This window comes from Rhinoderma darwinii, chromosome 3, assembly GCF_050947455.1.
Source record: "Rhinoderma darwinii isolate aRhiDar2 chromosome 3, aRhiDar2.hap1, whole genome shotgun sequence".
NCBI classification, from domain to species: Eukaryota; Metazoa; Chordata; class Amphibia; order Anura; family Rhinodermatidae; genus Rhinoderma; species Rhinoderma darwinii.
Genome location: NC_134689.1, coordinates 360,719,369 through 360,739,048, shown reverse-complemented (window position 1 = coordinate 360,739,048; position 19,680 = coordinate 360,719,369). Strand labels below are relative to the sequence as shown.

Below are 19,680 nucleotides of genomic sequence, written 5' to 3'. Positions count from 1 at the left end.
CCCGGTAGCCGCAGGGAATTCTGCCAGCAAAACCGCACCAAATAGTGGCGCAGGTTTCGTGAGGCGTGTCCGCTGCGGGAATCCTGCAGGGAAAAAAAGTTTAGACTTACCCCGGCTGTAGTTTAGGTGACGCATCTCTCTCTTCTGAACGTAGCCCCGCCTCCTGGGATGACGCTGTAGACCATGTGACTGCTGCAGCGGTCACATGGGATGAAACGTCTTGACCGGAGGCGGGGCTGCGCTAAGAATAGAGGATCGCGTCACCAGGACTACGGCCGGGGTAAGTCTAAACTTTTTTATAAATTTAAAAAAGTGCCTTTTTTTTTTCTTCTCATTTGTGATTTTTGCGGCAGAACCGCAGCATTTCCGCAACAGAGGAGCAGCGATTCTGCAGAATACATTGACACGCTGCGGCTTAAAAAGCCAAAAGCCACACGGCAGGTCCATTATTTTTGCAGCGTGTGGGTGAGATTTGTTCATATCTGACCCCCTCTGCTGCGACTGTAATACGCATACGCTGCCGAGTGTGTTCCTACCCTAAGGCCGGATTCACACGAGCGTCTGCTTTTTGCGCGCGCAAAAACGTGGCGTTTTGTGCATGCAAAAGGTCATAACCGCTCCGTGTGTCAGCAGCGTATGATGCGCGGCTGCGTGATTTCCGCGCAGCCGCCATCATTATGACACTCTGTTTGTATGTTTGTAGCACGTGGTGCTTTTCTGTTTTCATTCATAGTTTATACGGCTGCGGAAGTGCTGGGCGGGATTTTCACGCACCCATTGACTTCAATGGGTGCGTGATGCTCGAACAATGCACAAATATCGGACATGTCGTGAGTTTTACGCAGCGGACACACGGACACACGCTGCGTGAAAATCACTGACAGTCTGCACGGCCCCATAGAGTAACAGGTCCGTGCGAGGCGCGTGAAAATCACTGACAGTCTGCACGGCCCCATAGAGTAACAGGTCCGTGCGAGGCGCGTGAAAATCACTGACAGTCTGCACGGCCCCATAGAGTAACAGGTCCGTGCGAGGCGCGTGAAAATCACGCGCGTTGCACGGACGTATTACACGTTCGTCTGAATAAGCCCTAACAATAAGGCCCAGTTCACAGAGTTTTTGGGCCTTGATATTGACTCGGACGCTGCGTCAGAATCAGCGCCAAACAACTTCCAAAACCGCCTCCCATTGATTTAATCTGAAATCAATGGGAGCCAGTCGCGGAAAAAAGAAAAAGCAGCACGTCCTTTCTTGCCGCGGTTCCGCCTCTGACCTGCCATCGAAATCAATGGGAGGCAGAAAATGCATTTTTCGCTGCGTTTTCTGTCTGCTGTCCTCAATCGCAGCGGGCAAAAAGCGCGGCAAGATAGTGTGGGCAGGTCAAAATCTGCCTCAAAATTCGGTGCGCGGTTCCAGGCGGTCGCCGGAGCGCATGCGCGGGAGTTTGCGGGTGCGCGCGATCGGTCGCACGGGCGGCGGTGTTTGACGGCCCCCATGCTACCCAGGGCCGCCATCAGGGGGGGTATTAGGGGTACTGATGTGAGAGGCCTGGCCAAACGTAATTGAAAGGGGGGCCCGCAGCTCATGACATTCTTTTGGTGAAAAAAACGGGCCCCATTGCAGGGGCCTATTTTTTTTCTACCAAAGGCAAGTCGCGGCAGTTTGCCGGGCCCCCCTTTCAATTAGGTTTGGCCGGGCCTCTCACATCAGTACCCCTAATACCCCCCCTGATGGCGGCCCTGGGTACCATGATATAGTGCTGGACGGAGTACCGTTAACAGGCGGTGCCACGGTAGGGGGGCCCAGAAAATTTAGCTGTAGGGGGCCCTGAAATTCCTGATGGCGGCCCTGCTATACATTAAACGTATACGTCATGAACTCTTATGACCCTGTTCATGAGGTTATGTAAAACGGATACCATTATAGTATATATTTGTGTAGGATACAAAAAAAAAGGCATCCATTTAACGCATACACTACCCAGGGGCGTAACAAGGAAAGACTGGGCCCCATAGCAAACTCTTGACAACCCCGCCTCCCCTGGTTGCCGCACACAGCCCCTCTTGCAGATCGTGCCCCACCTTTAGATTGTGCCATACAGCCCCCCTGTAGATTGTGCCATACAGCCCCCCCTCCTGTAGATTGTGCCATACAGCCCCCCCTCCTGCAGATTGTGCCATACAGCCCCCCCTCCTGTAGATTGTGCCATACAGCCCCCCCTCCTGTAGATTGTGCCATACAGCCCCCCCAAACAAAACAAAAAAAACATATACTCACCTAGGCCCCGTTCCCGCGATGAACTGAGCTGCTCCAAGGGATCCTTAAGTAGTCAGGCCCGATCCAGTGACCTCACCACTCCGGCCTGCGCAGGAATCCTGTTCCTGCACCTGATAGGCTGCAGGCCGAACGTGGTCTGTAGCCTAGTAAATGGCAGAACGGGGAGATACCTACCTGCTCTGCCATAGTGTTCAATAGTAGATACTATTGAATGTGGCGTCACTACCTCTGTAGCAGTTATAGCGGCGCCACCGGGCATGGTTGCTGTCCTTATGCTGCGGGCCCCGTAGCAGTCGCTATGGGCTTCTACAGCAGAAGATATGCCACTGACACAACCCATAGACTCTAATGGTATCTGTTTAACGTATAAGTCATGAAAGGCTATTGAAAAGCCATAAACTATACATTAAACGTATACTTGTGGCATATATCGCCCATAGACTTCTATGTTAAAAAAACGTATTCCTCATGATATACTTTTTATGCGTGATCAGTCAGGCTAGAGAAGCATAGTCTACTACGCTATTCCATCCTCCAAAAAAAGATATGCTTACATATACCAGCCCGACAGAGGTCAAAAGGACACTCTTTTGGCCTCCATCCTGCTAATGGAGCCCTATGGACGTGTGTAGCATGTAGGTCAGGAGCTTTTCTGATATACACGCTAAACATAAAACAAAACCTAGTGTGCAAAGAGACTTATATCAATGGCCATACTTTTGTGGCGTGAGGAAATGATTCCTGGTGTCCCATGAATGGGAGATCTACGCCTGCTAGTTTCCTCCATAATCTTGTGTTGCACATATGAGAGTTTTATACGTTTTTGCCCTATATATTCTGAATTTCCTTTGGCCAGGATGTAATTGCACCTCCAAAGGCAGATCATTTTACTGTAACTGAATATTCATCCTTGAGGTTTATACAAAAGGAACAATACAGGAAGTATTTATCAAGTTTAGAATTGTCTCGAAAATAAGAGGGTGGAGCCTAATTCCACCGATGCAACGCTGGGTGTTTGGTACATTATAGGGTTCTTGTTTTTTATAGAAACTAGAGTGAAGTACCTACCTTCCCGCATATACAAATTCTTATATACTTGTTTTGTTTGGTCACATTGTCTGAATGGTGATGTGCTCATAGGTTAATGTCTTCCTTCAGACTGTCATTATTTTAATGGTGTTCGTTGTCGTCAATGACTCTTTCTAAAAACGCTACAACATTTCTCAGGCGATAGATGTTATTTGTGCAGGCAGAACAAGTTGTACAGCTAGCAATCTTGTAGTAGGGTTACCACAAGGCCAGTAAACAACTAGCCCGACCGGTATTTGCAATGGGAGGCTGGAGCCAGTCATTTTTTTTACAAGTACTGGTAATTTTGCCGTTTGACTACTTCCTTTTTGGGAAGAGGGTCAAGAGCGGAGGTCAGAGAAGGAAGACACTGACTGTTACATATAATGTTATAGTTATGCTCATTACTAAGGTTCCATTCAGACGTTGCGGTTAAATGGCATCTGAAAACCGCATGCGTTTTTACTGCGAGTTGAGGCCTTTTTTATGCAGTTGCAGTAAAATTGCAACTGCATCAAAAAACTTACCAAATTGCAATAAAAATTTATGTGGTTATTCGATTTCGGTTTTGACCGCACCTTAACTTAAACCCATTACGAAGGTTCCATTCAGACGTTGATCAGAGTAGCAGGCATATAAGCTGCTATGGTGTACCGCTAGGGTTTTAGTGGTTAATAGAAGGGGGAGTGAAAGAGGGGTATACATTTACTGTTGCTTATTTAACGCCAATATATTCTACAGCGCTGAGACAGAGGAAAGGAGGAAAATACACAGGGGAGGGACCCTAAGGCCTCATGCACACTACCGTAGCTATGTGCACGGCCGTGATTTTCCAGGTCGGCCGGCCACGGAGTGTCACCCGCAAGCCGCCCGCAAATCACGGGACGTACACATGGCCATTATTTTCAATGAGCCCGGACCACAGAACACGGCCGTAATAAGACATGTCCGTTCTATCTGCGGTCCGGGCTCCTGGGCCATGCACGGACCATGGAAACTACGGTCGTGTGCATGGCCCCATAGGAATGAATGGGGCCTCCATTCTGCCGTGGATTTTCGGGGGGGGGGGGGGGCGATTTGCGGGCGGCTCGCTCCTGACACTCCGTGGCCGACCGACCTGAAAATCATGGCCGTGCACATGAGGCCAAAATAAAGCCATGTTCTGAACTGCGCGGAAAGTGGTAACATTGTAATGGGGCCCTATTCTTGTGTTGCTGTAGACCCTCATGGTTCTTTGTTACACGCCTGCCGTTAGTGTTACGACATTTTGCAATTTGGGGAAATTTCTTTCATAAAATGTAGTTACTTCCATGACGGGCATCTAGAACGGTCTGGTTCTCAGAAGACGTATTGGGTTAAATATAGAAGCTGATCTGCAATAAGTCCTTGGAGATTTTCTCAAGGTGTGTGTGTGTGTGTCTGCGCGTGTGTGTCTGCGCGTGTGTGTCTGCGCGTGTGTGTGTGTGTGTGTGTGTGTGTGTTCAGCTATTCCACACATGTAACTGATGGTGTCTGGATTATACCTGCACACATGCTACAAATCATACATTGCAGCCCGTCTCTGTATAGAAGCTTATCTGACCCGTACATGCTGCGGAGCTCTCCAATGTCCCATAATGGGCATGAAGGAATTTACCTACACAAGAATATGTGCTCTGGAACAGCTGGTACCGTGCCTGCTGACTTAAAGGCACAGACATTCCTTCTATGTAACTGCTGTAAAGCCTTCTCCACAGTTACTGCTTTGGTTTTACGTGTTATGGGACTACAGGAGCTACATTAGACACAAAGTACACCAGGCCCATCTAAAATAGCTTCTCAAACCATTCAGACTTGGTCTGCTGAGACTTGTAGCCTCGTGGACAAGTGTATTTTCCTAAAACCCGTATGTGCGGCTCTCTGCTATGGGAACATGGCCTAACTGGTTTCACCCTGCGTCTTAGTTTATCCACTTGTTAGATAAATGTTAATATTATGAATCCATACCAGTTAATGCTTTTGGCTAATGATTTGGAGACTAGGATTTGGTATTTGTGAAGTAATGGGCTGGCCAGTATGCTGCTCAGGTGACATTGCATGACTGGATGACGTAGTCCTAGAACTTGTTCTTCCTGCATAACCGATACTGGCAGTGTCTATTGTTGTATATTGCTATTGTGAAGAGCAGCATGGATGCTATAGCGGGTACAGAAGTTGCAGTTGTGCCTGGTTCCCTTTGACACATAAGGGCACAGCAGTACTATGAATGGCACTTGTTAGTTGGGGGAGGGGGTCTTGTTTATATTTTGGATCGAGGTCCAGGACCTTCAAACTACACATCTGGTAATAAAATAATCATCTGAATGTTCAAAACCTTCGGCGGCAACTGTAAAGATATAAGTTCATTTACAAAGAAGGGGTTCTCCAGGATTGGAAAAACATGGCTTCTTTCTTCCATAAACCGTGCCACACCTGTCCACAGGTTGTGTGTGGCATTGCAATTGAGCCTGATTAATTTCAATGGAGCTGAGCTGCATTACCAGACACAACCCATGGACCGGTGTACCGCTCTTTTTGGAAGAAAGCAGCCATGTTTTTCTAGTCCTGAACAACCCAGCCCCCCAGCTGACTACAGACTGCATATAGTTGGCTAAGAGGGCTCTGAGTACAGACTGCCGTAACAATCCGCTGTCTCTAGCCAGAGTGGGGGATAAACTGTGGAAACCCTTTGGCTACCGGCTGAGTACAGACCGCTGCATTAGGGTGTGTTCATACAGCATTTTTGCACGCTGATTTTCGACACTTTTTATGCGTCCGAAAAGAATCCATACTGGCGCAGAATTTTACGCAAGCGAAGTTAAAATTAGTGGTGCTGGAAAAAAAAAAATAGTCCTGACCTATCAAAGTGCGGAACCCACCTGAAGTTTCCTATTGAAAACCATAGAATGTGCTGAAAAGCACCAAAAACTGCGCGCTGACTTTACCATTTAAAGTCAACACCTTCTGTAGGCTAGCTTTAAAAAGCCATGATGAAAGAAATGGATCAAAATCGGCATCCAAAATCAGTGTGGGGAGTACGTGATTTTGAATACAGATTGTGTCTGATTTTCAGCTTCAACTTAAAGGGGTTGTCCCACAAAACACATGTATCCCCTTATCCATAAGGAATTTCAGGGCCCCATACAGCCAAATTGTATTGGCCCACCTCCCGTGGCACCGCCTATTAACTGTTCCCCGTTCAGCACCAAATCACGCTCTTTGTGTGATACATAACTAATACATTTTGATTTGATTAAGGCCTCATGCACACGGCAATGCCCGTAATCACGGACCCGGCCGGCCTCTGACAGCCGTCCGCATTTTCGGCACATGCTCCCATACAAAGTATGGGAGCACAGACCGTAAAAAGCAAAAGATAGGACATGTCATATCTTTTGCAGTACTGTTCTTACGGTCCAGACACCTTTCCGTAAATAAACTGGAAAGTGTTCGTGGACAATAGAAGTAAATGGGTCCGCAATTACGAACGATTTTTACAGTCGTGTGCATGGGGCCTGAAGGATTTTAACGTCGTGAGCGTGAGATCAAGCTCAGAAGTCTGCTGTAGGGGAGTATAAATTTTTTTTATTTTTCATATTACTAACCTTATTTTGTTTTGCAGATTCGTTGGACTACTTCTACGTTTTTTTTAATAAAAATTTTTAACGAAGGTTGTGTGGGGGAGTTTTTATTTCAATAAAAAATATATTTTCTTATGTGTCTGTGCATTTTTTTAATACTTTATTAGCGCCGTAGCAATGGCAGTTGTCTGTATGAAGACGTTCGTTGCTAAGGCAGAGCTTAGTATTAGCCAGTAAAAAGGCTAGTACTAACCCCCCGTTTATTACCCCAATACCCACCGCCACCAGGGGTATCGGGAAGAGCCGGTGTACGATCCAGTACCCGACCGTCTGTAGTGACACTGGGGCGGCTTGTTATGAAAATGGGGGGGAACCCCACGTCATAGTCATCAATTATTTATTCATTTAAAAAAAAAAAAAAAAAAAAAAAGTGGCCCCCTCCCATTTTCATAACCAGATTCAATAAAGCAGCCGCAGGCTAGCATTACCAGGGTGGGAAGGCCCGCAGTTTTTTTTCCCTTCCCAGCCTAATACCAAGCTGCGGCTGCCCCAGTTCTGGATCGTACCTGGCTATTCCCGATACCCCTGGTGGCAGTGGGTATCGGGGCGATAACGGGGGGGGGGGGGGTTAGTGCTAGCCTTTTACTGGCTAACACTAAGGCCCACCTTAGTAATGGACGTGGACGCTAAAAAAGTATAAAAAAAACGCACAGAGATGTAAGAAAACATTTTTTTATTGAAATAAAAATTCCACCATTTTATTAAAAAAACAAAAACGTAGATCATCGCAGTAGTCCACCGAATCTACACCGTAGTCCGAATGGTCCAGTGGAACCTGCAAAACAAAAAAATAAAGTTAGTAATATGAAAAATAAAATACTTCTGCTCACCTACAGCAGTCTTCTGTCTTCTCCCCTGCGACGCAATAGAAATTAGACGTCAATTTACTGTAGTTTCTGTTGTTGCACACAGGACCTTAGAGATGCGCCACAAATATTAATAGTTATTAATAATTCTGGCCCATTAAGGAGGTACCATGTGCCAGAAAAAGTTAATGCAGGGACTCCTAAAGTGACAGAGTTCCTGCATTAGCTATGTGACAGGGATTACTAGTCAGTGACCTACTTTCAATGTAACCGCTGGTAACCACGTCACATTGAACTCTCCATTCATAAGAAATTGATGGCCTATCCTCAGGATAGGCCATTAATACCTGATCGGTGGGGTCCGACACCCGGCACCCCCGCCGATTAGCTGCTTTGAAGCATCAGCGGCGCCGATCAGCTGCTCCTTTATTCCTTGCTCCTACTGCGAATCTACGTTATGCTTGTAGCAGTGGTTCACCGTATTACAGCCTTCTCCCATTCACTTGAATGGGAGAAGGCTGTAATACTGTCACTCTTAGGCCTCATGCACACGACCGTAGCCATGTGCACGACCGTGATATTCGGGTTGGACAGCCGCGGAGTGTCACTCGCGGGCCGCCCGCAAATCGCGGGCCGTGCATTTCATGTGCATTCATTTCTATGACCCTGGACTGCAAAACACGGTCCAGGCTCCTGGGCCGTGCACGGACCATGGAAACTACAGTCGTGTGCATGGGCCCATTGAAATGAATGGGGCCACAATTCACCCACAGATTTGCAGGTGAATTCCAGCCACAAAAATAAGTTTGAGTGTATGGGGCCTTATGCTTGTAACAGGGGTTATGTTCACATGGCTAATTTTCAGCCATTTTTCGGTCCGTAAACGCCCCGAAAAATGGCTGAAGAAGCTGAAGCTGACCGCCTCCAAACATCTGCCCATTGATTTCAATGGGAAAAACAGCGTTTTGTTACACGGCCGTTTGTAAATGGCGCATAAAAAAAACGCCCAGTAAAAAGAAGTGCGTGTCACTTCTTGAGCCGTTTTGGAGACGTTTTTCATTGGGTCAATAGAAAAAAAGCTCCAAAAATGGCCGTAAAAAAACGCATCAAAAAACTCAAAGGATGTTTTCCCTTGAAAACAGCTCCGTTTTTCGTTTGCCGTTTGAACATACCCTAATGGTGATTCACAGTGGAAGCGGGGAATGTAGGGGAAGCAGTGGCGTACGAGCGTTGCTGTTCCCTCAAAGCAGCTGATCGGCGGGGGTGCCCAGAGTCGGACCACACCGATGAGGTATTGATGGCCTATCCTGAAGATGGGCCATCAATTTCTTATGAATGGAGAGTTCCATGTGACAGGGTTACCAGCAGTCACATTGATAGTACGTCACTGAAATCTCATCCAATCTGCTGCTACTGTATTAGGCCTGATTTACACGAGCGTGTGCATTTTGCGCACGCAAAAAGCGCGTCATTTTGTGTGCGCAAAAGGCACAACAGCTCCGTGTGTCATCAGTGTATGATGCACGGCTGCGTGATTTTCGCGCAGCCGCCATTATTATGACACTCCGTTTGGATGTTTGTAAACAGAAAAGCATGGTGCTTTTCTGTTTTCATTCAGAGTTTGACAGTTGTTGCGCGAATCACGCAGTTCGCACGGAAGTGCTTCCGTGCGGCATGCGTGGTTTTCATGCACCCATTGACTTCAATGGGTGCGTGATGCGCGAAAAATGGCGAAATATAGAACATGTCGTGAGTTTTACGCAGCAGACTCACACTGCGCAAAACTAACGGACTGTCTGCACTGGACCATAGACTTGTATAGGTCCGTGCGACCCGCGTGAAAAGCACGCGCATCGCACGGACGTATATCACGGTCGTGTAAATGATGCCTTACGCTGCAATTTTTCCGCAATCCGTTGTGTAAAATCGGCAGTGTTTACGCTACGTGTGAATATATCCTAATCGTAACACTTAAGCTAAGTTCACATTGGGCAGATAAAGGTACACCGCAAATACGCCCCGGTGGCCGCAGGGAATTACGGGTGAAAAAACGCACCAAATTGTGGTGTAGTACTTTGCCTGGAATGTCCGCTGCGGACAACTGTAGAATTGACGTTGCGTCCAATGTGACCACCGATACAGCCTGTGACTGGCTGCAGCGGTCACATGGGATAAAATGTCATCCCAGGAGGCCGGCCTGCAGAACATCAGAGAGAAGTATAAGGTGCTTGTTTTTTTTTCTAAGTTGTAATTTTTGCGGCATAATTTCTGTGATCCTGCTGCAAAAGTCGCAACACTTGAATGTTTGTTGCGGGTCTTCGATCCCCATTGAATTCAATGGAAAAAAACCTGCAACAAAATAGCGGCGATTCCACAATTGACCTGCTGCGGTTTATTTGTGTACAGAAACTCTGCATATCACGTACGCAGCGTGTGGATGTGCACTCCTCTGCTACTGTATTATGCTGCGGGTTTTCCGCAACGAAATACGTTGCGGAAAGTCCGCAGTATTTACGCCGCGTGTGGACTAGCCCTTTTTCAGAACTTTCGGACACATTACTTACTGTGTCAGAAGAGCTGCTGGCTCCCAATCCAGTCCTTGTCCCGGCTCCCAGTGACGATGAAGACCTCCGGCTCCAGCACACAGGTCCAGGCTCCATAAAAGGGCGGTGGTCTCAGAACTCCCGCCGCCTCGTTATGATTTGGGACTTGACACCTCCTCCTCTCCTGACGCAGCTATGTGCTATTACGTGGAGTACGATGTCAGTAGAAGAAGAGGAGGGGGCGTGCGGGAGGCTCTGCAGATACCAGAAGTTTACGAGCAGGGGGGCGGGCATCGGCCAGGCCCCAAGGATGGGTTGCGGGGGCCTGGCTGCAGCACACCCCCCCCCCCCCCGCCCGTTCAGAAACCTGCTATCTGCAGTCCAGAGGCGGAGAGGTCGGCGGGTCCCTTCCTTAGTTTGATTCGGTCTGGGCCCCTGACAGCAGTACCCCTAGTACTGCCCTGATGGTGGCCCTGGATAGGGCGTACAAGTGTGATTGTTGGATGTCCGACCGCTGGGACCCCCATCGATAAGGAGAACTGGGGACCGAAAGTCCACGAGAAGCAGACTGAGAAGGGACTTCCGGGGTCTGTGTCCGGCAGCTCCATAGAAACGAATGGAGCACCGGTCGTGCTTGTGCGCATGCGTGACCGGCACTCCATTCGTTTCTATGCAGTTGCCGGACAGAGACCCCGAAAGTCCCAAACTTCTCCTGTGGATAGGGGATACATGTGTTTTGTGGGACAACTCCTTTAATACTGTGTGAACATACCCTTACTGATCCCCACACCCATACTGTTACAATCATTTCAAGGGCCCATAAAGTGGTTACTTTTTAGACCCCAGATCTAGACCACGCTAACTGTAATGTTTATATGGTCGTCTCTCACTTATCAATGTGAATCCTGCTGATTTTAAAGGGGAAGTCCAACTAATTTTCTTCACTGGTCTTCTTGCCATATCAGATGATAACATTGATAGACCTGATTTAAAACAATTTCCAAAAAAGGGGAAGGTAACTTTCTAGTTGGGTTTCAGATGACCACAGTATTTTCACAAATCCCGGCACGAATATTGAGTTCATATGAAACCGGCCATAGTGGTAGTCTGAGCTTGCGACATACCTGGAGGTAGATTTAGTTGTATTCCACCTTTAAAAAGAACTTCCGTGTGGCATTCTGCTAGTCGTTTTTGGTTTAGCAGATCTAATGGTGTAGATGTGGGACTTGCAGCGTTGTGTCATTACAAGAAACCACAAATGCAAATATTTAGCTACACAAATCCTCCGTCCTTGACCGGTGTTGGATTTATTGCTGGCATACTTAGGACACCAGATCTTGGATGGTAAATGAATGCGTAGAATAAAGAGCTCTGTAAAGCGCAGAAATCCCTTGAAGAATGAAGATTCTTTTATTTAATTACTTTAAAACATTCTGCTGTGGAAAAACCCCAAAAGAAAATGTGCAGAAACCCACACACCTGAATGTACGCTAAGGGGCCTCATGCACGTGATAAGCATCCGTAATATGCCACCCATAGAATTTCTTGTGGGCATACTATACCTGCGTGTGCCAGAGGCAGGTGATTGTTTTGTCTCATAGATTCTGTATGAATTTGTATATTGCCTCACAGGGTAGGATATGGCAGCACACAGAGTGCCTCGGTGTCCATAATAATAAGGGTGCAGTCACATGTGGCAGATTTTGTCACAGAAATTTCTACAACTGGATATACGGTCCATTCATCTGAATGGCACGTGTAGAAATCCATGAACCTGCTGCAGAAAAGACCCCATTCAGATGAATGGAACTGATTTTCAGTCACATAAATTTCTGAAACTAAATCTACGTGTGACTGCAATCTGTTGCTGCCTTTCCCACTGCTATGAATGACAAGACTGTTGCGCCCTGTGACGAGTGGCGAATTAAGTAGACCATGGGCCCTGGGCTGTTACCCAAACTTGGGGTCCCCCCTTCACCGCCGCCGCCCTGCCGCGCTGTAACTATTGTTAACACTACCTTTTTGTGCAAGCATTAATAATTGGGTGTTATGATTCCCCTTGTGAAAGGGCTGTGTCCCTACATACTGACTGTCTCCATCCATCGCTGACCGCATCACACTGTGCAGGGACATATCCTCCCGAGAAGGGGAATGATAACACGCATTTGTCGATCAGTCCTGGACTTTGTGAAATTAAAATATTTGTCAGGAGTGGTGATAGATTCTCTATAAATCCAGTGACTCGTATCTGAGAAGTCGTCACCTGTTAGTATTTTTTTTTTCCTCTTTTCTTCTCCATCCGGTCCAGACTTCATGACGACTTCTCCCGGCCATGACCCATTTCTGCAGAATTTGCCACTCCGATATCTTCGGCTCCTCACTTTTCCAACATTTCCACACCTATAAACGAAGATAAAATTATCATGATGCCACACACTGAGCCCCTAAATTTAATAGCACCATACACTGCACCTCTAATTTAATAGCACCATACACTGTGCCCCTGAATAAAATAGCACCAAACACTGTGCCCCTGAATAAAATAGCACCATACACTGTGCCCCTGAATAAAATAGCACCAAACACTGTGCCCCTGAATAAAATAGTACCAAACACTGTGACAATTATATTCAGGGTCAAACACAGTAAAGTACCACATACACCGTGCCCTTGTACATAGTGCCACACACACACAGCCCCTGTAGATGGCGACAAACACACACACACAGTCCCTGTAGATGGCGACACACACACACACAGCCCCTGTAGATGGCGACACACACACATGCACGCAGCCCCTGTAGATAGTGACACACACACACACACACACACACACACACACAGCCCCTGTAGATAGTGACACACACACGCACGCAGCCCCTGTAGATAGTGACACACACACGCACGCAGCCCCTGTAGATAGTGACACACACACGCAGCCCCTGTAGATAGTGACACACACACACACAGCCCTTGTAGATAGCGCCACACACACACACACACACACACACACACGCGCAGCCCCTGTAGATAGCGACACACACACACAGCCCCTGTAGATAGCAACACACACAGCCCCTGTAGATAGTGACACACACACAACCCCCTTAGATAGCGCCACACACAGCCCTCTTCCTCTTGTAGATAGTGCTACACAGAATTCCTCCCCTGTATATTGCCACATAGCCCCCCCAAACAAAATATATATACTTACCTTGCCCCGTTCCCGCGACGGACGGAGCACTGCACAATCCTCCGGGCAGCACGCTTGCGCAGACCGGCGTGATGCAGTGATATCATCACGCCGGCCTGCACAGGGAGTCTTCCCAGTGCCTTATATGCTGCAGGCCTAACGTGGCTTGCAGCCTATAGTATTCATTTCTATCTGCATCCTGAGGACACAGATACAAGTGAATGTGGCAGTCGCTAGCACCGAGACCCCCTCCAGTGCTAACGATGCAACTGGGCATGAGGGGGCCCGTGTTATGGGCCGGGTGGCCATGAGGCCCCTGGTAGCCTTGGGCGCCAGGCGGCCACCCGAACCTCCCTTATGAGGATCCGCCACTGCCTGTGACAACTATATCTTGTATCCAGCAGTGAGTAGTTTTCCTGCAACACTACATTTTGGTGCCATTTGTGCCCATTGGCCTTCAGTTGAAATCTCTTTCACAAAAACTGTTTTCAACATCTTCAACAACCTTTTGCTTTTTTGTTTCTTCCTCATTTTGCTCTCCCCTTACCCGCCCCCCATATATTCTGTGATTTCTAACCTTCACTCTTCATTGCTCTGTAGAACAAATAGATAAGCAAATACATGTAAAAATAATTTGATAATCAAACCCAGCGCTGCATTTACATCGCCACTGAGTGTTGAAGGAAACAAAAGGCTCGTTCCCGATAACAGCCCTGTGTTAACAGGGCAATGATCAGCCGATGAACGAGCAAACGCTCATTTATCGGCTGATTGTAACGTTTATGCAGCCTAAAATATTATCGTTGGCGGTGGCAGCACATCTCCCTGTGTAAACAGAGAGACGTTCTGCCGATATAATAAAGGTATGGGGACGCGTAATCGTAGTAACAAGCGCTTGTCCCATACATAGCTTCTTATGAAAGGAGCATATGAGCGCCGATCAACGAGCTGCCTCGTTGATCGGTGCTCCTTTTACAGAGCCCAGGGCCGTGTGAGAGGACCCTAAACCTAACGTCTAACTGTCATCCACCAGACATGACAGTGTTGTTGCAGCACCCACAATGGTTGCAATTATATAAATGTATGCAGTGATCCATACCCTCAAGAGTGGCCTGACCATTTATGCATTCGAGTAGGGCTTCCGGGTAAAATAATGAATTTGCCAGTCATATGCTGCTCTACTTATCCTCAAGATATTTCTTGAGAAGCACAATTTCAGAGATTACCTACTGTCCGCTGCTAGGCTGTAGCTGAAGCCCAGACAAGGTGCGGCCTAGAAAAATACAGTGTAAGATCTCCAGAATGACCGCATATGAGAAATATTGTACAGGGTATGGCCTAAAGCAGAGTACTCCTCAGCACCACTCGTGGTCTCTTCTGGGCTAAAATGCCTCTAGGCTCCACCGTATCCCAGAAATGTAAAGTCAGGAAAAAATGTTTTGCCACTGCACCAGATTGTAACATAATCCTCGTCTTTATTTCATCAAATGTTGCAGATAAATGAAGGAGACGTCACGGCCAGGAATGTCTCAAGCTCATTATTAACTTAAAGTGTATCATGGTTATTGTGGTTGGCAAAGTACCCATGACCTTTTTATTTCTTGAGGGCCTATATTACATTCAGTTTGCCCCCCACCATTGCATAAGCAGTACTGGGCATCTAAGGAAATTTGATGAGGGAGCTGTAATGGAAACTTTTTGCTTTGTCACACTGTTTAACCAAAAAATCTGATATTAATAAGGAATTACTGCTTTAGTCTGTATATTAATGTTCCTTTATTTTGGTATTATCAGGAAACAGGAGGGCCTACGGCCCAAGCGGGCCCAGATCGTGTGAGGGACCTGCAAAGTGAGGTGGAGGGTGTGAAGAATATCATGTCTCAAAATGTGGATAGAATCCTAGCTCGAGGAGAAAACCTGGACCACTTGAGAAATAAGACAGAGGACCTGGAGGCCAGTGTGAGTATGCCTCTCCACCTGTAAAGAACACCTGAATGTTTTATATAACCATTCCAGCTGGCACGAAAAGCTAAGTGCATCCACTCCATCACTTGGGTGGTTCAGTGTTACTTCTGCCCGCTTGCTGAATTGGCATGAATCCAGTTTGAAGAAATCCAATACGATCTCCGTGCATTTGGCACTCTCTCTTGGTAATACTTATTTTCTGAGAACTTAAAGACCCATGTCGTTTCATGGTGCCAAAATAGTCAATTCCATTGTCAATCGTCCATTCCAATGTGAACTGGCCCTAATTGTACTTGTTGATGTTGTTGCCAGGTTAATGAAAGATGCAAGCTAAATTATGCAGCACATTTGAGATTACTAATGGCAGTACCAGTTAACTGGCAAGCTTTTTAATGGGTGCAGAGCTGTATGGTGGCTATGGTTGTGTACCCCCTGCTGGGACAGCAGCAATCCACTGTAATCTGTGGGCAAACTTGGCAATAAAGGGGTTCTCCACCTTCTGATGACCTATCCAACGGATAGGTCATCAGTACATGATCTGTGGGTGTCCGACACCCGGGCCCCACGCAGATCAATTGGTCCGGTGCCTCCATGCAGCAGAGGTAAATGCCGGAAGCACTTAGCTCCAGCCATGGAATAGCGGCCGAGCTGCAGTACTGCAGCTCTGCTCCTATTCAAGTGATGCTATGTATGGAGTCAACTGCTTCCGGGCTCTGTACATAGCATCATGTGCCATAACATCCGATGCCCGCAGGCCACCGGAGCGGCTTATCGGTGCAGGGTCCGGGTGTTTGACCCGCACTGATGATATACTGATGGTCATCAGTTGTCAGAAGGTGGACAACCCCTTTAATGCTTAATTTCTCCTGTAGGGATGCTGCAGGGAAAACAAACACTTGTGCCCATTTAAATACAGTGCCCATTTAAATCAATGGGGCTTCTGTGTAATGCAGGTCAGGTCCCCCAGAGGAAGTGGCACTCTTTGCAACTTCTTTTCACCCTGGCCAACTGGGAATTTTTCTAATAGGGTATATGAAAATAGGATTTCTAAACTAGACAGCTGCTTTAATGTAGGGACCCTCTTGAATGAGGTTTCCATGAAGTTGCAAGTGGGCTTGATGAAAATCTGCATTAAGAAAAATATGAGTAATAGATCCGTGTGGATGTGCGAGGCATCTCTTTTCTCTTCTTGACGTGTACCAGCTAGAAATTGCAGAGGAGCTCCTTCATTGTCTCATAACCCTATTATTGTCTTTCTCAGTCTGAACACTTCAAGACCACATCGCAGAAAGTTGCCAGGAAATACTGGTGGAAAAACATAAAGATGATCGCTATAATTTGCGTGATTGTCGGAATCATCGTCCTGCTCATCATTCTTTTGGCCACTGGTGTCATCCCCACATAGATTTTCTCTATTCCCTTACTCTTCCTCATTCCTCCCCCGAAGCTGATCACAAATGAACCTGGCGCAGAAAAATGATCATGTGAACCCTCCAAGTGTCTGTGAGGGTATTTACATTGCCTGTATGTATGATCGGATCCTGTTTGTGATATACACTGTCTATATGTATAGCCGTGTATGTATACATATGTGTCTGTATCTCTACCTGCATGTAATATCGTTTCTTGTATGGCCGAACGTAAGTGCATCTATCTCTGTTTTGTATCCATGTTCTGTAATTCGAGCGAATAGATAACCTGATCAAATACTTTGTGTTCTAACAATGTGCCATGCTCTCCGGATTTTTGCTGCCAGGTCTTACCTATAGTGGAGGCGCTTAGTATTCGGGCTGTAAAAAATGCAAAATTGCTCTGCTCCAGAAGGAAGAAAACCGTCAAACACTAGGGGCCAGTGACACACTTGCTGCGTGACTTGCTCCCCGCTTGATCTTGTTCTGTCCAGTAGAGGGAGTATTTATTCACGCAAAGTATGGGCCAAATCATGACAGGCCCCTAAGTTGTCATTAAAGCAAGCCAAGAGGGCCTCTAAGATAATGGGGCACCTGGTTAATAAGAATTTGGGCGGGAGGGGGGTTAAAAATAAAGTCTAAACGCAGAAAATAACTGTTTTTGACCAGAGTTTCCCTTTGTGTACAAATTCATGTGTGTCAACATTACAAAATGGCGGCCTCCACAGTGATTTTGTAACCGGTACAATTAAAACATATCTGAGGAAAATTTTTGTCACTGTTCGTTGCACTCTTATAATTTAATGTCTTACTACCTATAAAAAATGAACTAATGAAATATCCATATCACAGGACCAGTAAATATAAATCCTCGAGTCGCCATCATCTGGTAAATTATATACAGATATACTGTTTTAGAAAAGCTGGGTGACGCTATGGTTCCCATTACAGCTTTTACAGGAGATATCACCCATCTTTCCTGGACACCTGACCGACAAACCTGCGCAGCTATGCAGGCATAAATCCACTGCTGCCCCTAGGTACATTTACTGGTCGGATTCTGGGGGAATCTGTGCGATTTCTAATAAAAGCCATATTGGTTGTTACTAAGCTTTCTCAGAAACGGATAAAACTAAGAAATTGTGAACAAACTTTTTAACAACTTGACAATCCAAGGACCTATATTTAGTGGTGGTTGGTTCTTTTCTGTTGTCTTTTAAGGGGGAAATCTTCTTAAAGGGAATGTTCACCCTTGAATACCATTTTTATTTTTTTTACCTAAATAGGTCCAAGAATCTGTGTTGATACATTTTTGAATATATCTTTATGGCAGTCAGAGCTCTGTTTTTCTGATACAGATCTCCAAATCCCGTGTATAGACATAGATTTAAAAGATAACATGCTGGCTACCTGCAACTGCCACTAGAGGGAGCTCTGAAGCCTACTGCATAGTGTTATTGTGGTCCATGTATAAACAGTATGCACTAAGCTCCCTCTGGTGGTGGCTGCAGATAACCAGCGTGTTCTCTTTTAAAGCTGTGTCTATGCAGGGGATTTAGAGCTTTGGATCAGAAAAACAGAGCGCCGACCACTATAAAGACATATCGAGAAATTAATCCGCATAAAAATTTGGACCTAAAAAGAACATATTGATAAAAAGTAAAGATTCACTTCAATGTAAATTAATTGTATGACCGCGCTAGATCATTAATGGGGGACAGGGAAATAACATCTAAAGGGGATGAGGAAGATGTGTGTTTGTATATACAGAATAAATGTATCACTGATGTGAGAATAATGTAATTTAGCAAAGTTTATTTTAATAGCCGATAAGAGAAATGACTCCTAAATATCTTTTTCTGGTAGCTTGGCCTGAGCATACTGTAAGGTGTTTTTTGTTTTTCTTTAATTCCTGGGTCAAGCGTCCTTGTATATTTGTTCAGTGTGAATTCTAGGAGGAGAATTAACTTGCGCTCTAATAAACAGCGACTTATCCACTGTACGTATCTGTAATAACATCCTTTCATGATTTTTCTCCTTATATCACGTGATTGTGCTTTACTGGTGTTTTCACAACATCTCAAATACATGAACTCACACCCGCCATATGGTGTGACATTGTCTGTGGAAGATGACGGGAAACTGTTAGTTACAACCCTGCTGGTATTTATAGCGCAATAATGGCTGTTGGAAAATAGCCCGCCATATCCACCTTTGTAGATAGCTTAGCATTGCAGTGTGGGGGAAGCCCTGCCTGGCAGCTCTTGGCAAGCCGTCGCGGCAATGATGAGCTTCCATTTCACTGCACTAGGGTGCAGGAGTGGATGGGTCGAGTCTAAGGCGCCACACAATCTGTGCTTTCTGAATGTAAAACTGGTACGGTTAACCTCTGCCGCCATTTAGCCATCCATAGAAGCCTTGTATATAAATCAGCTTAAAATTAATAATATTCACAAATGTACTTGTAAAAACTTATTTTGCACTGCAATAAACATGTGGTGAACCGGTCTGTCTGAGATTATTCAGGTACTTAACTCAAGTCTGAATTAGCGCTGAACTGACGGCAGTGCTCAAGTCAATCTTGCTACTCATATTTTTGTAAAATTTTTTCTCAGAGAAACACTTAGGCTGGGTTCACACAGAGTTTTTTTGCAGGCAGAAAATGCCTGCACGTCGATTTTTGCTGCGTTTTTTCACCTGCAGCCATTGAGTGCCGCGGGCAAAAAAAACGCCACAAAATAACCTTTCTCTGCCCCCCCC

At 46.2% G+C, this 19,680-nt stretch overlaps 1 protein-coding gene across 1 annotated transcript in view; it reads left to right on the top strand.

The window, feature by feature from the left end:
* VAMP8 (vesicle associated membrane protein 8) overlaps positions 1–19,427 on the top strand; it is a 40,256-nt gene extending 20,829 nt beyond the window's left edge. The window contains exons 2-3 of the mRNA XM_075858566.1: positions 15,341–15,505; positions 16,773–19,427. Of these exons, the coding sequence (XP_075714681.1) occupies positions 15,341–15,505; positions 16,773–16,916 (309 nt within the window). The 3' untranslated portion in view covers positions 16,917–19,427. The remainder of the gene's footprint in view (positions 1–15,340; positions 15,506–16,772) is intronic.
* The last annotated feature ends 253 nt before the right edge of the window (positions 19,428–19,680 follow it).